The sequence below is a fragment of the Penicillium chermesinum genome (genome assembly GCF_028974085.1).
Source record: "Penicillium chermesinum strain IBT 19713 chromosome Unknown utg000005l:1.0-4115287.0:1.0-4118363.0, whole genome shotgun sequence".
In the NCBI taxonomy this organism is placed as follows: domain Eukaryota; kingdom Fungi; phylum Ascomycota; class Eurotiomycetes; order Eurotiales; family Aspergillaceae; genus Penicillium; species Penicillium chermesinum.
This window is the reverse complement of record NW_026695315.1, coordinates 1,940,577-1,959,535: the sequence shown is the minus strand read 5'-3', so window position 1 is coordinate 1,959,535 and position 18,959 is coordinate 1,940,577. Positions and strand designations below refer to the sequence as shown.

The 18,959-nt window shown below is 52.1% G+C and overlaps 5 protein-coding genes across 5 annotated transcripts; 4 read left to right on the top strand and 1 right to left on the bottom strand.

Moving 5' to 3' along the window:
* Window positions 1–6,287: 6,287 nt before the first annotated feature.
* On the top strand, window positions 6,288–8,492 carry N7468_006899 (protein phosphatase regulator GAC1; the record flags this gene model as incomplete). The annotated part of the gene is made up of 3 exons (XM_058476195.1): window positions 6,288–6,310; window positions 6,351–8,124; window positions 8,184–8,492. The coding sequence occupies 3 exons, from the start codon at window positions 6,288–6,290 to the stop codon at window positions 8,490–8,492; spliced, it is 2,106 nt and encodes a 701-aa protein (XP_058329085.1).
* A 1,510-nt stretch (window positions 8,493–10,002) lies between these two features.
* Window positions 10,003–10,735, top strand: N7468_006898 (histone H4; the record flags this gene model as incomplete). Its single annotated transcript, XM_058476194.1, has 2 exons — window positions 10,003–10,012; window positions 10,290–10,735. 2 exons carry the CDS (start codon window positions 10,003–10,005, stop codon window positions 10,733–10,735), a joined length of 456 nt encoding a protein of 151 aa, XP_058329084.1.
* A 585-nt stretch (window positions 10,736–11,320) lies between these two features.
* On the top strand, window positions 11,321–12,823 carry N7468_006897 (putative mitochondrial carrier protein; the record flags this gene model as incomplete). The annotated part of the gene is made up of 3 exons (XM_058476193.1): window positions 11,321–11,356; window positions 11,424–12,211; window positions 12,286–12,823. The coding sequence occupies 3 exons, from the start codon at window positions 11,321–11,323 to the stop codon at window positions 12,821–12,823; spliced, it is 1,362 nt and encodes a 453-aa protein (XP_058329083.1).
* A 356-nt stretch (window positions 12,824–13,179) lies between these two features.
* Window positions 13,180–13,914, bottom strand: N7468_006896 (EXPERA domain-containing protein; the record flags this gene model as incomplete). Its single annotated transcript, XM_058476192.1, has 1 exon — window positions 13,180–13,914. The coding sequence occupies one exon, from the start codon at window positions 13,912–13,914 to the stop codon at window positions 13,180–13,182; it is 735 nt and encodes a 244-aa protein (XP_058329082.1).
* A 1,232-nt stretch (window positions 13,915–15,146) lies between these two features.
* On the top strand, window positions 15,147–18,452 carry N7468_006895 (uncharacterized protein; the record flags this gene model as incomplete). Its single annotated transcript, XM_058476191.1, has 5 exons — window positions 15,147–15,574; window positions 15,642–16,418; window positions 16,529–16,598; window positions 16,741–17,011; window positions 17,074–18,452. The coding sequence occupies 5 exons, from the start codon at window positions 15,147–15,149 to the stop codon at window positions 18,450–18,452; spliced, it is 2,925 nt and encodes a 974-aa protein (XP_058329081.1).
* Between the last annotated feature and the right edge of the window lie 507 nt (window positions 18,453–18,959).

The following is an 18,959-nucleotide window of genomic DNA, read 5'->3' as shown; positions in this document are numbered from 1 at the left end:
TAGCAAGCTTGCAAAGCCAAATATGCAGCACCATCATGAGGTCACGACTTAAGTGGTATGATCGGCGCTTCTCCCGGCATACCTACTCCAGTCCCAAAAGGTATTCCGAACATCGGACAATCGCAATGCACGATCGACCCAGCCGGCAACGGGAGCTACTTTGGACCCGTAGGGGTCCGAGAGTAGTATAGGGAAAGGTGTAACTCTAGGCGCTGGTGAGACAAGTTTATTAGGAATTTTTTTTAGTCGCTTTCAAGGTCCTGTTCAACGGCGAAGCGAGAGTGGTCCCACTTTTGATTGTAGAGTCAGCATGACAACTTGATTCGAGGGGCAGATTTTTAACATGAAACGAAACCTCCGCATAACAAAAGCCCCTGAGATAACTCGCGAGGATTCCCTCGCAATTCGCGCCAAGGCTCCCTTCAAAAAAAAGCCATCGTCAGTTCGCCCGCGCTAATGCAGCGCTACTATGCCTGAGGTACAGACGCCTAAGCTATCGCAGCCACCAGCCCCACTGTCAATGCACCTTCTTCCATCGAGTCATGCTCTCGGTAACCTACGCACTGACTATCTGTACAAGCTGTCTAGCCTTATCGCCTGCCCCGGAAGGTGGAACTATTGGATGGTTTCACATGCCGTGCAGAACCCTAGTCACTTCGCCAGACCTCAACCCTAAGGTAATTGTAGCTATCGAGGCTGGGGGCGAGGGTGGTCAGACCTGGAGGTGCTCTAAGTACAGATGCACAGACCAAAACCGTCGTCCCTGATCGCCTGAGCGTATTGACAAAGAGGCGGGGTTTGCGAGTAACGTGAAGTTACGCGGCAACGATAGGGCCATTGTTGTGTACCAGGTCAACTCCTATCTAGCCACCTACCATCGGTTCACAACGACCCCATCGATAATGTATCCACATCCCTGCATATGCAAAGAAGAATGGTCAGGTGGCCAGCGCTATGCACTTCCAAGGTCCTGCTGTAATGCGAGATACTGCATGCTCATCCCGACAGGCTGCAATGTCTGTGCAACGAATCCGCGCATCCATTACTCTACAACGCTATTGCAAATGCTGAGAGAGAGCAGAACCCCCCCCCCTCCGTGGGGGCAGTATACGCTACTCGTAGAAGTGAAATGGAGGAGTCGTAATAGGGCCAGCCGGTCTATATTGTAGTTAGCCGTTGATAACCCCGTCAAAGCGATTTCGGAGCAGTCGTTCTTTAACACGGTACAACGCCTGATAAGCCAGTAGTCCATCTTCAAATTGGGTGAGTCCAGTTAGAAACACGTTGTACTGGCCAGCAGAAGCCTATTCACCGGGTCCTTTGGTGATCGCAAATCATGGATGTTAACCCCGCAGGGATGAAAAGGGGAGCCGCACACAGCTAGCTCAACCCCGCATCATTTTCTACCGCAGGGTCCGCGAGGGCATATCTACGAACACGGCCCTGAAGCTAGAGGGAATCCATGGATCCATCCATGGGTCCACGGGTCGTATGGAGCGGCTTACTTAAGGTGTCTTGAAGTTCAGTCCTAAGTACTCACGGTCGCATGTCCACAGGTGCACTGCCTCCACACGAGCTTCAAATCCCGAGATTCCCATGTGGCACTTTTTGTGACTCGGGATCGAACGTCTCGCCAGCACCAGCCAAGCATACGACGGTTTCCAAGCGCCCGGATCGGACCACCAGGGGAAGGAAAGTCGGGGGCGACCAGAAGCCGAACGGGGCTCCATACAAAGTTCAGCCACCACAAACCCCCATGCAAGCCAAAAGCCTCGAATGCCCCGCATAACCTCCTTCTCCGCGGGCCTCTGGTCCCTGTCAACCCCGGTGAACCAAATATGGATGATCCTACGGGAATCGTAAGCGATCGCAGCGGTGTGAGGCTTGGACTGAACCAACAAGTAAACGTCCATAATGAAGGGTGGGAAAAAAAAACTTTAATCGTAACCTTGCCACTCGCGAAAGCAACATTCCTCAGCACGGGCCAGCATACGCCCAGTGGAGTCGAAATTTTCATTCCAATTTATAGAACCGCAGGATGTTTTTGGGACGTTGGCTATCAACCCAAATAACAGCACGCACCAGGTACTAGGTACCCATGCTGGCGGCAGTGGTTAGCGTCTGACCAAGCAGGCGGACAGGGCGCTTCAGCTATCCTGGGGACTAGAGACTGGTACTAGTATATGCTAGGATGGCTGGACCCCATACTATGTGCTTGGAGGTGAGCACCTGGCGCGATCCAGCAAAGCCATTGAGTGATCAACGCGAGACAGCTTATGCCAGGTGGCATGCCCTGTCACTTGAGCGAAGAATGTTCCCCCTTGCGATGTCGCCGATAAATGAAGAAGCGTACACTACGGTAAAACAAGAAAGCAGCAGCAAGGTAAGCAATAGGTTTCGATATCGGACGAAAATGAACGGAGGGGTTCCCGTCATTCGAGTAGATGAAGGGGGGAGGGCAGCCAACAGGCGTTATCGCCCCTGCCGCTGGGGCAGGTAGCGGGAAACCTTCTGCAAACAGGTCGATTTACGATGTGAAAGGGTTGGACGCGACCGGCTCTTATCAGCGAGGTAGAGACGATCAGTGCATCTCAGATTCCTCGGCGCGGGTTAGCTCTGTAGACAGTGCACAGAGCACACAATCGCGGGGCATCAAGCGGAGGGAGGGGTGAAATGTGAGCGGTCGATCACCCTGCACGGAGAAGGTGGGAAGATTAGCGTCTGGAGTAGCCTTATGCAAGTAGCGACGCAGGATGCTGAGTCTTCAGAGGACTTGTGTCAGATGAGCGCGAAGGAGATGGTCTCGACTCTGGGTTGCGGGTCGAGTTCCCCCCAGTCGGGTTTGTTGGCCCCGGCACTGCCAATCTGGGCTTTAGCGTATGGACCCAAATCAAGGAAAAACCTTGAGGAATCGTCATTAAGGACACGACACTTGTTTACTGCCACCAGTGAAACATTCTGGAGAAGACATTTTACGATCGATGGGAGAATGCATCGGGATAAGTGTATTGAATGGTTTCTGAAAGTATTTACCTGACATACTAGATAGAGTCCGACTCGTACGCAGTATCTACGCAGAACAGATCTAGAAAGGCCGTGGGTCTGACCCACTACAGTAGTTCTCTGTACATCCCTAGCAAAAAGGGGTGGGGAGGTACCTGGGGAATGGGTGGGGTCGTGCTTTCGCGACATGAAAAATGGAAATGGTTGAACATGCGCCTCCCGAGGAGATTTTCCAACGCCTGGGCGCTAGCATCGTGAAACACGGGATCCAGTTGCCCAGCAGCTTGCCGCGTGCAAAGGGACAAAACAATTATTAGAAATGAGGTACTCCGTACGGAGTCCACTCCTGTCGATTGCATTTAATTAGCAAGATGTGGCCACTAGGCTCTAATAGCCATGGGACCTAGTCGCAGCACAGCGTATCACAGCTAGCAAGAACGATAGGCAAGAACAGGGAAGCACTGGAATTGACATTCATTCAGTAGAACCAACAATAGCTGCGACTGAAAGGGGGGTTTGGCATAAATTTGATATTCAGTATGATGGGGGAGGGTCTTTGGAAACGGGATAAGCTGACGATATCTGCGGCTGATTGTGCTCCGAGGGACCCGCGAACTATCGATGTACCAGCCCTTGGGCGGCGTCATCTCCCAACGGGGAGGATTCTGGGGATAGCGAGTGCTGCATGACAGAATGGAATGCGTTTGGGGGAAGGCCAGGCCCTCGCCAAGGGGGCACAAACCAAGGAAAATTTCAACTCTCAGGCCTGTCAAACGCAGAGTGACATCATTTAGTCGCTGCTCCGCCTGGGAATCGGCGTGGTATTTCCACGGCCCCGTTTTTTGATAGTCGCGATGTACGAAGCATTCGTCCTAGGGCATTCGCTAGCGCTGAGGTCAATGAGTCCGGAAGACAAGGAATGACGGCTCGGCCGTCTTTATACGATGAAACCGGCAGCTTGCCGGTCTTCTGCAAGCAAGTGGAAAAAGAAGCCAAAAAAGTCGCGATAGTGAACAGGTCGGCCACAGGTCTCCCCGGGCTGTACGGCACGTTAGGGTGGACCAAGACAAAAAAAAACTACGGAGTGCATTTCTGTCGACCCACCACAAGATCATCCCCAAATTTTGCATTATGCATGTCACGGAGGCACCCCTATGCTTGGTGATCGGAAGAAAAGCCTGTGTCGTGTCCCACGAAGAGCAAATGAATCAAGGAATAGCCGTCTTATCAGCATTATCTCCCAAGTTCCTCAAAGACGAAAGATCAAAGAAAAATTGGTTATCTTGGAGTAATCCAGCAATGCAGGTCCACGCAGGCTTGATTGGGGTGGCCTCGATTCCGGAATTCGGTTCCATGGTGGGCCAGTAACCTGCGATCGAATGCAGAACCCAGAGCCACGAAAATCTTGAATCTGGGACTCCAGCAAGTTATCCTGGGGACATGGGAACCTGGGGATGGCGGATGTGCACTTCCATCTCCTATATTGGCCTCCGGTGTCCAAATACCGCTGGAACAATCCGGGGTGCGGGCCAGCACTTGCGCCAAGTGGGTGCCTCTGATCAAATTCCTCCTACATGTAGCGCAACATCCGGGAGAGAGACAAGGATCTAGGTTCAGGATGACTTAAACCAATGAAGAGTTTGGATGGGCAGGTCAAATGCGGTCTCGGACCTCGTAATACTTTAAAAAAAAAAAAATTTCATCGGTTGATAAGGATCTGTGTACCGTTTTGGGGGCTTGGGTGGTTTGATAGCGCCCACCCGCCAAGTTCCAGGTCCCACTCTGCGCGGTCTTGTCCCCCATTTCTCTTTGATTTTTTGCAGAAAGCGAAAATAACCCCAGGCTGCACCTTGATGCACACCCTCTATGACAATTGGAAACAGTAGTACAGCTAGTCCAATCGACATCAAAAGGAAAAAAAGAAAAAAAAAAACAGGGAACACAAGAAAATTGGTCGGATCGTAGGCTATTTCCGGGCGGTATCGTAAGGGAGGGTCTCGATCGTTCTCTCCAATGGCGATCACCCAAGGCCCTCGTGCACAATGCGCCACATGTTGCGGATAATTCGGATTCAAAAATGACATGAGAAAAAAAGGTTTAAAAAAGGGTTATCAGCCCCTCCCCTTGTCAAAGTAACTTTTCTTGACGGTAAACCTAGAGTGGTGGCGAGGCGTTACGTGATAGTAAGATATGGGGAGATGGTCATTAAAATGACAATTCGGAAATAATACCATACGGAGCCCGTGCCAATAAACCAAGGTATACGGAGGCGCACTGACTGTAGTATCAGAGCGGAGCCAATGCAAAGCAGACGCACTGGCGTTGCCAATGAGCGCTTCCGACCCGGCTTTATTTATCTATGGGCTCCACTAGTACTGCCCCATTTTTTTTTTGCCCCTACGCTCTCCCCCCATACCCACCTCGTAAAACCTGCTTGCTATAATGCTGTCTTTATCTCCATGCTGATTTCTTTTTCCTCTTTCCACTGCTCTTCTCTCCCCATATTAGAGAAGCTGGGATTCCCCAGAGCTTAGAGATCCCAGAAGTGAACAGTTGAAAAACTGGATCACTGGGCAATTGTGGGTCGATCGCTACCTGGCGTATACTTGGGAGGTACTGCAGTGTGAGGTGATCGTTGTCCATAATCATCCAATCCCGCCTTCTGAGCTCTGGCTTCCCACTTCTTAATTCACCCCTCCCCCTTGTATTTGTCCATTTCATTCCATCTTGTCTTCTTTAACGTTGCATTGCGGAAGGCCACTCCTTAACTGGACGCGCCTCATTCACTGCAATCTCTCGCCACTTCCTTCAGCCGAGATACCCGGACATTCATGCTGCTTTGAACCGGTAAGCCTCGATCAGCTCTCTTTGCTCTTCGTTTGCTTCTTTTGCTGGGCTCGTTTCGGTCCTCGCCTCCCCTCATTCACTTCTCGACTGGTCGCTTCACCGTGTCACTGCCTCGTGGTACCTGGGACGTATTTCATCACTGCCCACTGGCCCATTCATATCGACAGTACTACCTTTTTGTCTGCAATTGTCTCCCTCCTCATCGCAATCCTGCCCGTTGGTCTGCGTATGCTTCCTCGCCGCTTGCCCTCTCGTTTCTCGTGTTCCTCCTCCCGTCCGTCGAGCTCCCCTTCGCCACTTCGCCAGCACTTTTAAGAGACCATGAAACTGACCAACAGTGCCTAGGAGGACTGGCATTCTAGTGCTCAGATCTCGTCGTCCGAGCTTGCTGTTAATAACTTTGATCCCTTGTGTCTCGGGAAGCGCAAGTCGGCCGGATGCCATACACTGCGCCGTTGAAGTTGCCCCCCCGCGCAGCACATCGAATACTGTGATATTAGCCCCGAGGCCGCCGAACGACCTGCTGCCCCTCGTTCGGCCTCGGCCCGTCTGCAAACCTCTCGATCCTACTCCTCCACCTCGTATGTCCGCCGTCACCGGAGGAGCCCCTCCATCAGCAAAGCGCCTTTACAACCAGCTCCCATTGACCCTCATGCTAGTCTCCGTCAGTCCCCGCCTCCGTTAAGCAATGCCGGCATCCCACCAGGGGCGGTGATCTCGCCCCCGGAGTCCGCCCCAAACTCGAGTGACGAGGAGTCACCGCGTCCAAGTGAAGGAATCAACATTGAGGAGCTGGAGGCTGCAGTCAAGGCGATCGAACAACGGAAGGATCACTTCGATCAGAAGATGGGTCCCGCGGATGCTGTGGGAGCAGAGGCTCAACCCTCATCAAGTCAACCGACTAGACGCCCACCACCGGTCATCGCCATACCTATTGTAAAACCCCACCACTTGCGGTTGTCTAAGGAGGCTCGGAAGATATCCCACTCCCGATCAGCAACCGAGTCCTGTATTCCATCCCCACATGAAGAGGCGTTGACAAGCTCCCCGGACGACAGCGATGAAGACTCATCGTCGAAGCCGCCAATGGTCAGGAAGAAGTCGGGCGAATTGGTTCGCCCAGCACTTCGTCCTGCCTCGGCACGTCGTCGACCATCGAGTATGCCGGGGACTCCAGTCATTTCGAAGGCCGTGCATTTTGACTCACACTTGGAGCACATCCGTCACTTCCTGCAGCTGGACCGACCGTTGGCCGTCAGTGCCGAGACATCCCCAGTGGATAGTCACGACGATGACCACGAGTTTCCATTCGGTCGCGAGGAGAACAGTGGCCCATCATGGGAGTGGGCGCTTCGGCTGATGAACTTTCCGGATGTGTCTTCGCGTCCAACTGCCCCGGTTCGGTTGGAGAAGCTCTCTCTCTCTACCGATAAGAATGTGCTATTTGGATCAGTGGCTGTGGCCAACCTCGCTTTTCAGAAGAGCGTGGCTGCTCGTTTCACTTTTGACCACTGGAAGACCGTATCTGAAGTCGGTGCGGTCTTCTCCCACGATCAGCATTCCCAGCATGCCCACGATGGGTACGATAGGTTTTCATTTGAGATCAAGCTGAACGATCAGACCAACCTGGAACAGAAGACCCTTTTCATTTGTATTCGATACAATGTGAACGGTCAAGAGTTCTGGGATAACCATAATGGCTCGAACTTTCAGGCTGGTTTCCATAAGGTGCCCAAACCGCGCCCAACAAAAGCATCGGGTGCGCCCCGCCGCCCCACACTCCCTCGCAGTCGAACTTTCACTGGTTCGAATAGCGGTCGGCCTCTATCTATGCCACCATCGTTCAATGATATACCAGAGCCCAGCCAGAATGTCCCCTTCTCAAATCCGTTCAGCGTGCCCACGGTCACTAAATTGACCCGAACCCCTTCGGATGACATTGACAACTATGGGCCGCCGAAACGTCGAGAAAAGCCCAGTAAGCAGGCTTTCGGTAACAGATACGACTTTGGTGCCTCTCTGAGCGCCGCTATGCAAACCAAGTCTCCGCTTGACCGAACAACTCTCACAGCCCGTGCACGATCTGGGAGCGCCGATAGCGATTCGGCCGATGCGGTCGGGGGAAAAGTAGGACCTTCGCCAGGTCAGTCCTCCATGAGTGACACCAGCACCAATGGCTCCCCAGTGAAAGATTCGAAGTCTCCTCCTTCCGTTTCTACCAAGCCGTGGCTCCAGTCGTCAGGGTACCGAGAGTTGGTCGACAAGTACTGTTTCGTAAGTATCCATTCGGCTCGGGTTTTAAACCTGTGCAACCCACTAACTGATCTCCTCAGTATGGTTCACCCAAGTCCGACAGTACAAAGCAGAGCTTTACTGTGAACGTACCTCGTGAGGAGATGAAGCTTCATTCGTCGGGCACTCCCTCACCACCCCTTTCCCCTGGCTCTTCGGCTTCCCAGGCGTCGCCCCCGGTCGAGACCGCGCGTGATACTCATGCATCCATGCGTTCTGCATCGCCGAGTTTCCGCACCTCGCCTCGCGCCTCGCCATCGCCCAAGTCCCACCTCTACCCTTACCAGCAGAAGACGTTGCAAAATGGTTTTATGAGTGACTCTCCGTCGTCCCCAGTTATTAGAGGGTGAGTGACATGGAATGCTCGACAGCCTCTTTTGAGTCCGGCTATCCATTCCTTGCGACCACCCGCCTTGAATCAACCTGTTGACAGTTATCGTTGAAGGGAAGTTGGACGTGTCTCTATCTGGGATGGGCCCGTGGATGGACACTTTTTCGACTCCGTCTTTTGCTGCTTGCGTTCGTGCACAATAATTGTTACAATGCTGGCCGATCTCTTTTTCGACCAATCGTGTCTCGGACTGCGTGATTCCGATGACCCGCCATCAATTGTCCACGGCCCTGGTAAATATCCCTGACGGAGTTGGTTTTTGCGATGATAAATAAACCGCGGAAACCTCTCGTCGGGGCTTATTTCGATATGGCTAGAAATGGACTCGGACTGGTTTGGGATTGAGATCAATCATCGACGCGAGTTTATTTGCCGAGAGATTTTGGTCATACTATCGCATTGACGGACGGTCATGACCCATCATGACGATACAGAATTTTCGCTCTCCTCTTACCGCCAAACCCCGTTGCCGGTCTAAACAGATTTTCCATCGTCGAGGCTTTTTCGATTCTTCCTGCCTACGGGCAGGCTTTTCACTTTTCACTTGAAAAAAAGTTTTAGTCTCCGCGCGCCTCCGCTCTCGATGCATTGTGCTTTTACATTGTTTCTTATGCATGGTGTTCTGAGGCGTTTTGTTTATGTTTTAATGATTTTCCTTGCCTTTTCATATGTTTTTCTTTTCTTCGGAGACAGTTTCTCTCTTGACTACATGCGCGCCACGATGAACGATATGAACGACCGTTTCAAGTGGCTGTGACAAAGTCCTGGCACGATAACGAACATGAATAAATGCGAATTTGACACATATGAAGCTTCCATTAGTAAAATCAGTAGGGCTGTGTTGCAACTAGCCATCCAAGCTGGGCTTGGTCGACCGTAGAGGATCCGAAAGTTTGTACTGGGATAATGTACCCGATTTGAGAGATACAGATAAGGAACAACTCTTAAACATAGACCCAGGTCAATCCATCCGTTACTAGAGCCAAACTATAGCCTGAAATAGAATTGAAGCCAAGAGACACAGGACCAGTATACTCGTACATAGTAGGAAGGCGAGTATGCAACGGGCGGGCCCATACTTCCGAGTGGCGCGGGACCTTATCTGCTATCGCCACGTGACTCATTATAGATTGTGACGGAAAATGCGGGCAGCCCCAAGCTTCCCAAGACCAGCTCCAATCCAGCCCTTCATAACGCCCTTTTACCTGCTTGCCCGCCTGCCAATCACCGCCGCATTGCAGAATGTAAAACCGTAGCCCGATTACCTAACCCTTTCATCCTTTCCACCCACGAAATCACGCGTAGTCATCCACCGTATTTAATTCCCCTGTTCCCCCCTCTCCCACAACCTTTTCCCTCTTTTTCCTCTTCATCCTCTCACGCCACACCACGTCGACGCGTTTACCAAGCCGTCGATCTCGAATATCTATCCACAACCCATCAATTTCATCACTTTTTAAATCGTCATCATGTCCGGACGTAAGTTATCATTCTATTGAATCCTATTTCCTTCATTTTCGGACGTGAGGTCGCCGTCGCTGGCGTGTTCTTCGTCTTGCCTAGGAGATGTGGTGATGCCCCTGACGGCACGTGATTGGTGGCGACAAATTCTTTTGCCTCAGGCACAAAGTCCCATTGCGCTAGCCGAAATTGGTCATCCCAATACATCCTCTCAGGTTACCACTTCACTTGTCCTCACTTGTCCCTTGCATATATTGTCGTCGCTACACACTTTGATATCCTATCCCGTATTAAGCTTTTGAATACCTCGCTAACTTCCAATCACCAGGTGGCAAGGGCGGTAAAGGTCTCGGCAAGGGTGGTGCCAAGCGCCACCGTAAGATCTTGCGTGACAACATCCAGGGTATCACCAAGCCCGCTATCCGTCGTCTGGCTCGCCGTGGCGGTGTCAAGCGTATCTCCGCCATGATCTACGAGGAGACCCGTGGTGTCCTCAAGTCCTTCCTGGAGTCTGTCATCCGTGACGCCGTTACCTACACTGAGCACGCTAAGCGTAAGACCGTCACCTCCTGGACGTTGTCTACGCCCTCAAGCGCCAGGGCCGTACCCTGTACGGTTTCGGTGGTTAGATTTACCTTTATTGGCTTACTTCTCGCTGGCGACCCTGCTTGGACGACACTATGTCTGCTCTCTTCCAGCATGGGGAAACGTCGCATTCGCGCTTGTCCTTCCATTTCTTAATGTGCCACGGTGTGATGGTTTTGCTCTATCTCTGATCTTTTTAAATTCGATTTGGTTTGAACGGTTATGGGTTACCTGCGGGGTTCACGAGGGTAGGGAAATGTTACATGGTTCTCAGGTTCTAAGTTAGTTACTAAATGGCCTCGAGTCGCAATGGATTGTTTTTTTTCTTTCAAGTCACCCATTTTCCTGATCGTCGCCAGTAATATGAGACGAATGAGTAGACCGAGTCGTATCAGCTGGGAAGATTTGTAGACCGGGTTTCGGAGGGAAGTTCCTCGTGCGGAGCACATGATCGGCATGATGTAATGCATTCTCCTCAACCTCGGCGAAGGCGTCTACATCGTCATGCCATATATGGCGACATTTATGTCTTATGAGCGGATCGTTGGCCTAGTTTTTGGCTATATAGCACTTACGTCTCTCTGAATTGATACGAGAATCCCGATCCTTTGAAGACCCGCCGTGGAACAGTCTGTTGTTGACACTCGAGACTCACAACTGATAACTATCGTACGGTCGGCAGATAGCGAGGCCAACAGGAAATCGGCTTTCCCTCTTCCTCTCCCCTCTTCCTGTGTCATCATGGCCGAATTCAAGCTCACATATGAGTCCCAGCTGGTATGCAATCAATCTCCAAGCAACGGCCAACCCCCCCCTCCCCAATCTAACTCCACCGTCTGTGCAGGATGTCTGCCATCCTTCCTACCGCTGGGAAGCCAAAGACCCCAACGAAGACTGGAAACAGGCCGCTCTGCGTGGCCCGGCATTGCCTATCCTAGGTAATGCTGTCGCTGGCGCTGTTGGATCAGCCATTTCCAATGTTGTCGTCTACCCACTTAATGTCATCGTCGCGCGCCTCCAAACGCAACAGAAGAAGGAGAAATCCAAGGAAGGCTCCGGTGCTGACGAAGAGGAATACACAAATATCATCGATGCGGCATACAAGATCTACGGGAAACAGGGCATCGCAGGGTTCTATCCTGGTCTAGCCCAAGATACCTGCAAATCAGTCGCAGACTCCTTTCTCTTCTTTCTCGCCTACACCATCGTCCGACAGCGCCGAATAGTCTCACGTGTAGGCGCAGCCCGCGCTGCAAAGAGCAAAAACATCGTCCTTCCCATCTGGGACGAGCTCGCTATCGGCGTCATAGCCGGCTCCTTCTCAAAGCTGTTCACAACCCCGCTCTCGAACATCGTAACGCGAAAGCAGACCTCGGCGAGCAAGACCGGCCCAGGCTCGAAGGACCTCTCAACAACGGATATTGCAGCTCAGATCCGCAAGGAGAAGGGCATCTCAGGATTCTGGTCCGGCTACTCCGCTGCGCTCATCCTTACCCTCAACCCATCTATTACCTTATTCCTCAACGAGATCTTGAAATATGCCGTCCTTCCCCGCGCGAAGCGGGATAAGCCCTCACCTCTCATCACCTTCCTCTTGGCAGCAACCAGCAAAGCCGCTGCATCGGCCATGACGTACCCGATCTCTCTCGCAAAGACAAGATCGCAGGCGCTCGCGTCGTCGGAGAAATCGACGGACTCTCCCATAGCTTCAAAATTCACGCCAAAGGTCCTCCAAACCGTCGCCGCAATCTACAAGAAAGAAGGCATATCCGCACTGTATGCCGGTCTCCCCGCGAAGTACTCAAAGGCTTCTTCTCGCACGGCTTCACCATGCTCGCCAAGGACGCTGTCTACGCTTCTATTGTGAAGATGTATTACCTGATGCTGATTCTGAGCAGGCGGTATCCCAGTCCGGATGAGCTGATCCAGCGTGCCCGGGAACAAGCCGAAGAATACGGCGAGATTGCGCGTGAAGGAGCGCGCGATCTTGCGGAGTCCGTACGAGAGAAAGCTGGCGAGGCGCTGGAGAATTACACCGGCGCTGCTGCTGTGGATATGACCTCTGATGCGGCCGCTGCAGCGAAAGGATTCAACCAAAGCCATGGAATCTATGGACCGAGAGATCTCTCTGTAGGGGATGAAGTAAACGAGACGGCGGAGCTGGTGGGTGACTATGTGGAGGATGAGGCGGCTGAATGGAGAAGGTTTTACCATTGGTTCTGGGAGAAGCCGAAGGAGGAGTAGTGGACAGGGTCTGACGACGAATGAATGATTGGATGAAGGCGTTTTGTTCGTGAATCTTTTTTCATTTCTCTTTTCACAAATCATTTGTCTATATCATTGTATCTTCTGTGTATAGAATCTTCAAGCGACCAATTTGGCTCCCCGACATGCATGCGTTTAGTAACACAGCATTCTGTCATTATTAAATATGAAGGTATCTCAAACTATATCGCTAAAAGGTCCAATCCCATAATTCCAAACCCCCCTCTTGATCTTTGATCTCCACGAAGAAGAGTCTCAAAAGTATAAACAACCCTCCCCCCCTTCTTTTCAACTATTCTTTCCATTCGAGATCCCCCTCCTACTCTCTCTCTCTCTCAATCCTTCTTCTCTTGAAGCTGCACTTCCTTGACCACAAAAGCAGCCGTAAGCTCCTTCCCCGCCTCCCAAAGAACCCAAATAGGCATCCAAACCCAAAGCGTATTGAAAAAGAAAAGATAAAGCCAAAGATACACCGGATCCTGCGTAGCCAAAGCCTCGCTCCCAGTCAACCACTCCGGCGCAAATGTCATGAACCCACCATACAGCTCCGCCGTCGCCAGCGCCGTCATCACAAGCCACAGCGTCGCCTTCGCCGAGCCCCGCGCCCGCGCACTCAGCGTCTCGCTGCTCGACCTCCACAGCAGGTAACACACGTACACCGCGGCCGGTCCGCCCAAGAACACGGTCAACAGCTCCAGCGAGATCACGCCCGCATCGGCCACGGCCCAACGGTGGTCTGCCTTGGCGTATTCCTGCCACAGCCGCGCGCTGGGGCCCGTGCCGTAGGCGGCACCATAGACGCGGTCGCTGCGGGAGAGGAAGTGCGGGCTTGGTGTTGAGAAGCCCGGTGGGAGGGTGGCATAGCTAAAGAAGCACTCGTAGAGGAAGGAGCCCTCGATGAAGATATGGGTGAGGGCGTCGTAGGCGTGCCAGAAGAAGAGGACGCGGTTGCGGAGGGAGTTGGTGGGGAGGAGGGTGCTGAAGATGTAGGCGAGCGGGAGGAACGAGAGGGCGAAGCTGAGGCAGAGGAGGGTTGGGATGTCGAGGGCGAATGCCTCGGGGGACGCCATTGTTGCTTTGCTTGCCCGCAGTGTTTGGTGTTGGGGTGGTGTTTTCGGTTGAGAGCTTTTTCTGCTCAGCTTGTGCTCCGAGTCAGGGGAGCGCTAAAGGGCTGGGGACTGTGGAGCTGATCGACAGTCACTGCCTCAGGTGTCGTGGTGGCATGCCGCGTGGGATTTGGGGTCTGTACGAATGGTTCGAGACTTTGATCAATCGTGGATCGTTATTTTTTAACTGAGCCACCGAGTCAAAGGTATATGGATGAACAGTGCGGATGGAGTTTGTCCAGGGAATTCCATGCTAGTATACCCCCTACCTCGAGTAAGCCTGGGGCTGTGGAGAGTGGGGGAGCACGGGTACATCGACGGAGTATCTGGCTACTTTCATATACGATGTACGACCGGACTTTATTGTGACAAGGAAACACATGGTACGTCCATAGTCTCCTCCTAATTGTATACTTCATGGGTTTCCGATCTGCTTTACTATCAGTGAATACACTGGAAATCCTCTTCATCCTACCAGGGGGGGGGGGTTTCTTAGGACCTCGTGTGCCCCTGATTCCTCTTCACCCGCGGGTGGCGCCGACAATGGAGGCAGTAAATGCCAGGCTGATGTGTACCGACGTGATGCACAGCCTGCGGTGGCCCCAACCATGTATTGCTGAGACTATCCTGCATTCGCCTTCGACCTTGGGGCATGGGACCCGGTGATCAAACAAGGCCGCCCCCAAATAATCCCCGGATTGGCTGTTCGTATTTTCTGGACCCCCCGATCTGCACCTCAATTTGCGTAATCCGGGTGTTGGATGGGGAAGAGAAGCAGCTTGTTAAGGGCAACTGGACGTGCACGATAAGCACCGTTTTCTTCATCTTCCTTCATCCGTGCGAGCTCGATATAACTTGCCATAGTGAGGTTTCTCCTGGATTGCATCAGACATATCAGACAAGACTTCAAGTTGTGGATCGGGGTTTACCGGATCGCGCCAACCGCTTCAGTCTTACTCCGGCTTACGAGGTGTGTGTTGTTCGGGCCATTTACATCATTTCCCTGGAACCATCAAGCAAGACGTCCTGGTTGTGCTGGACACGCTGAACCCACAGACACTCCGAGGTTGGGATGAATAGAGCTACTTGCGGTACATTCATTTCCCCTGGTCGTCTCTCTGTCATAGGCTTAGGCTGGCGAAACTGATCCTCAAGCCATTTTCCGCCCCATTCGGGCTGCTTATTTTCATTTCATCATGTCGACAAGTTTCGGGGTGCTCGAAATTCCTACGCTTACCAAGATCACATGGGAGCTCTACAGTCGGTGTCGGACTATTGCCAAAGATGCGCCAGATGGCTTCCGCGGTCTAGTGACAGAGCTTGGGTCTTTGCAGGGCGCTTTGCGCGCGCTCAGTGACGACTTCAGCTCAAATACTGCATTTTTTGAGCGGATGAATGACGCCCGAAGATCGACTCTGGGACGATGCCTCAGCCTTTGTCTGCAGACCCTTCAGCGATTGACGGCTCTTTTGAACAGGTATCGTGAGCTGGGGATTCTAGTGGAGGGTAAGAAGTTCTGGCAGGAAATCCAATGGATTACGCAGCGTCCCCAGATCGAAGAGATCAAATCCAAAATCATGGTGCATACCTCCACTCTGAGCCTATGCATGAGTTCTATTGATAAGTAGGCAGCTCTCGATCTTATCCGCCCGATTTAAAAGAAGCTAATTGAAGATTTTTTGCCCCTCTAGCACCGCTCTCCTTCACTTGGAGAAAAAGATGCTTCAAGCAATTGAGGACGATGAGCAGGCCATGTCGCCTCTTGGGACTGGTGCCTCCCGCGATACAGACACATTGGTTTCCCCTCTAAGTCTGAAAGGTAGTAGCATCAAAGGGAGCATCAGCGAATTGGAAGCCCCGGGAGTCAGCATACCGCGACCTCGACTACCCTCCCTGGGACAAATATCAACACAGCAAGGAACCCCTCGGCCTATCGACACTTCTTCAGAATCAACTATAGCAGCATCCGATGCATCAACGTGGGGAAAGATTTCGCCGACCTCGCCGCTATTTGCCAATGACGGTAGTTCCTCTCGCACATTGCTTGGAAGACTCAATTCAACTTCAACCCTGGGCCGAACAGAGAGATCTCATAATGGGTCCATTGACGGTCGTTCCCTAGAGAGGACATTCTGGGACGATGTCTCTGAGGTACAAGAGAAACAGAGTCTCGGAAAAGGCAGTGACTCTTCTGTCACTGAGTTCGGACCAAATAACGTGACAGAGGCTGTGAGTAGTGTCATGCAGCAGCTTCAGCAGGTCCGACTTCAGGAACAAGCTGCGCGACCTCTGCGCTATGTGCCTCAAAATAAGATCCACAAGCCAGACCCGGAAGTTGCCCGCGCTTTCCAATCATCCGTCAATGAAGAGCTTCAAGTCAGACGCCTCATCACGAGAGATTGGATTCGTGTTGCTACTTGGTGGCTCTTGAAGGCACGGGCTACGCTTGTCAACTGCAGCAGACATGCGTATGTCAATGCACGAGGAAGCATGGGCTCGAATGGCCTGGAGTCCAGATACGTGGCGAACCAAGCATATGTTGACCTCCTGAAAGCCTCATACATACTGTACGATATAGTTCTCAGGACGGGAGCTCTCCCGCTCTTCTGACAGATGAGAATCGCAAATCGATATCAGATCTCTCCGAAGTGAGTGACCTGATACGTGATATCGTGGCTTTTTACATACTAAAATTCCTCAGGGCATCAACCAAGAACTTGAACAATACACAAGTGTGGATATTCCTGACATGTCCAGCCTCCGTTCTCAAAATCTTGAGATCTGGAGCAGATTCAGCCAGAGGAAACTTCTGAAGCTAGCTCTGAGCTAGGATGGGGCCATGACCATGCACGCTGGATCACCGTCAACCAAGAGGATGGCGGTACTGAAGAGGAAAGGGTCATCTACCGCACATTCGTCAATGCAGGAATTGGCGCCAAAACCTCTCGCCTGCGCACTCGAGGCGCACCGTATCTGCTTCTCTTGGCCACCAAGGACGGTGAGAGCGAGCCGAAAATCATTATCTGTAATCAGAGCGGTTCTCTTTGCCTGCAACGTGACTGTAAGCCCAGCGCGCCCCCTCCCCCTCCCAACGGCCTCTTGCCAATTGCTCACTCTTTCTAGTTGAGCAGGGAGACTTACCACCGCTGATCAATCTGTCAAATGCCATTCTGACTGGGTTCCCAGGGACTCAAGCCTCAGATCCGATCCCGTTCAAATTTGACAGTATGAGCGTGTCCATCTCCTTCCAGTTTGATGGGGATCTCGGTGCTCTTATCAATATTCCTAAATCCTATTTCGATGCTGTCAAGCAGAGAGAACCAATTGATTCCCCAGAATTCACAGAGAGCGTGGTTTTTAAAGGCTCAGTAGAAGTCTGGGAGCGGCTGAAGGCCCCTGGGATGAAACCAATGAATTCTCCTCAGATTATCAAATCAGGCGAGGTTCGAATTCTCGAGAAATCGTTTGCGGAAGCCTGGCAAAATACTCGCAGGGTCGTTATCAGCCCATCTGCAGCTGAAACAAGCCCACGGTGCATCGAATTCTGGATGCCGCTCAGTCGAGTCCAGATCCACCGCGAGGACATGTCGCGTCAGGTCCTTATGAAGTGGTCGGATACAACGCAGGAGCGCTCCGATAAAACCGATGGAAGTTACAACACCCTGTACTCCCATATGTATGATTCGAGCGCGCCAAATATCGGAATGAGCTTGCATTTCGGAAGCCAGAAAGGGGCAGAAGACTTCGAGAAGGCGGTGCTGGATATAAACTTCAAACCGGTCTTCTCCTGGTCGGAGCCTCTCAGTGCCGGCCGCATCTACGATGTGGTCGATGCCAACACAGACCACAAGCAGTACAAGGCTGTGACAATTCTCCAGAAGAAGACATCGTGGCGCTACATCGAGGTCTGCTATCTGTACCGTAATGCCGATTTCGACTACTCCAATTCGTCGCAAAGCGTCCGGTTCCCCGCTGCCTCATACACAGACTATATTTCCACCCATGTCGAGCAGCTCTTCCCTGCCGATCATGAAGTTGGCTTTTCCCATTGCGACAAGAGGAATGCGACTGTCCTGATCGAGTTCAACGATTCGTCGGTCCCTCAAGCATTCCTGAGTGCTCTGGCCCCAACTCACGATCTGATCTATTCCCGCCGGATCGTCTCGTTAACCACCAAGAGCAAAAGTCCGTTTGGGAAAAAGTCCAACAAGGGGTATGCCGAGATCCAGCTCTGGCGTCGGACGAAATCTCTCCAGCTTGCGGCCCGCTGGGACGACAGTGTTGCTAATAAATGGATCACCATGGCCCTTCCCCCGGGCTGCGCCGAGGCGTCCAAGGACAACACGGTGAACATTCCAAAGCAACCCTTTGCCCGGGGGACTTGCCTGGATATGCTCCATATTACTGCGAAACATCCGAAAGACTCCGCTGCAGGTCGGGAAGGAGCTGTGACGATTGCGTTCCAGAGGGCAGATGGTAAGTCAGTCCGTGGGTTTGGTTGAATCGAATTGCTTACACGGTAGTAGATCGCACTGAGTTCATGAATATTCTCGCGGGCGGGAGAACGGTTTTCCACCTTCAATTAATTCTTGGCGCGGGTTCGGCCAGGCGGCTGGTCCGTTTTCTCAACTTATGATAAAGTGATGTTTCTTCAGGTCTTCAGCTGGATTCATTATGAGGGTATAGCGGCATAGCGGCTACTAGTGACATGGAATTAGGTTCTTCAAGTTGACGAGTAGACTCTCTTTCTCACAATTGGCAATAATTCATTCTATTTAATCCAGCATCCCCCTCTGATCCAAATAGAAAAAAAAAAAATAGAGCGAAAGATTCTCGCAGTCAGTTTGTTAAAATCGGTGTGCCCTTTCCTCTGCTGCTTTAATCTGCAATGCCAGTTACTTGAGGGGTGAACCAGGGCCAGGTTTCCGCCGATATATCGGAAGGTGAGACCCTCGCCAGATCTACAGTACTGAGGTTAGTTGCGCTTCTCAAGTTGCTACGAAAACATC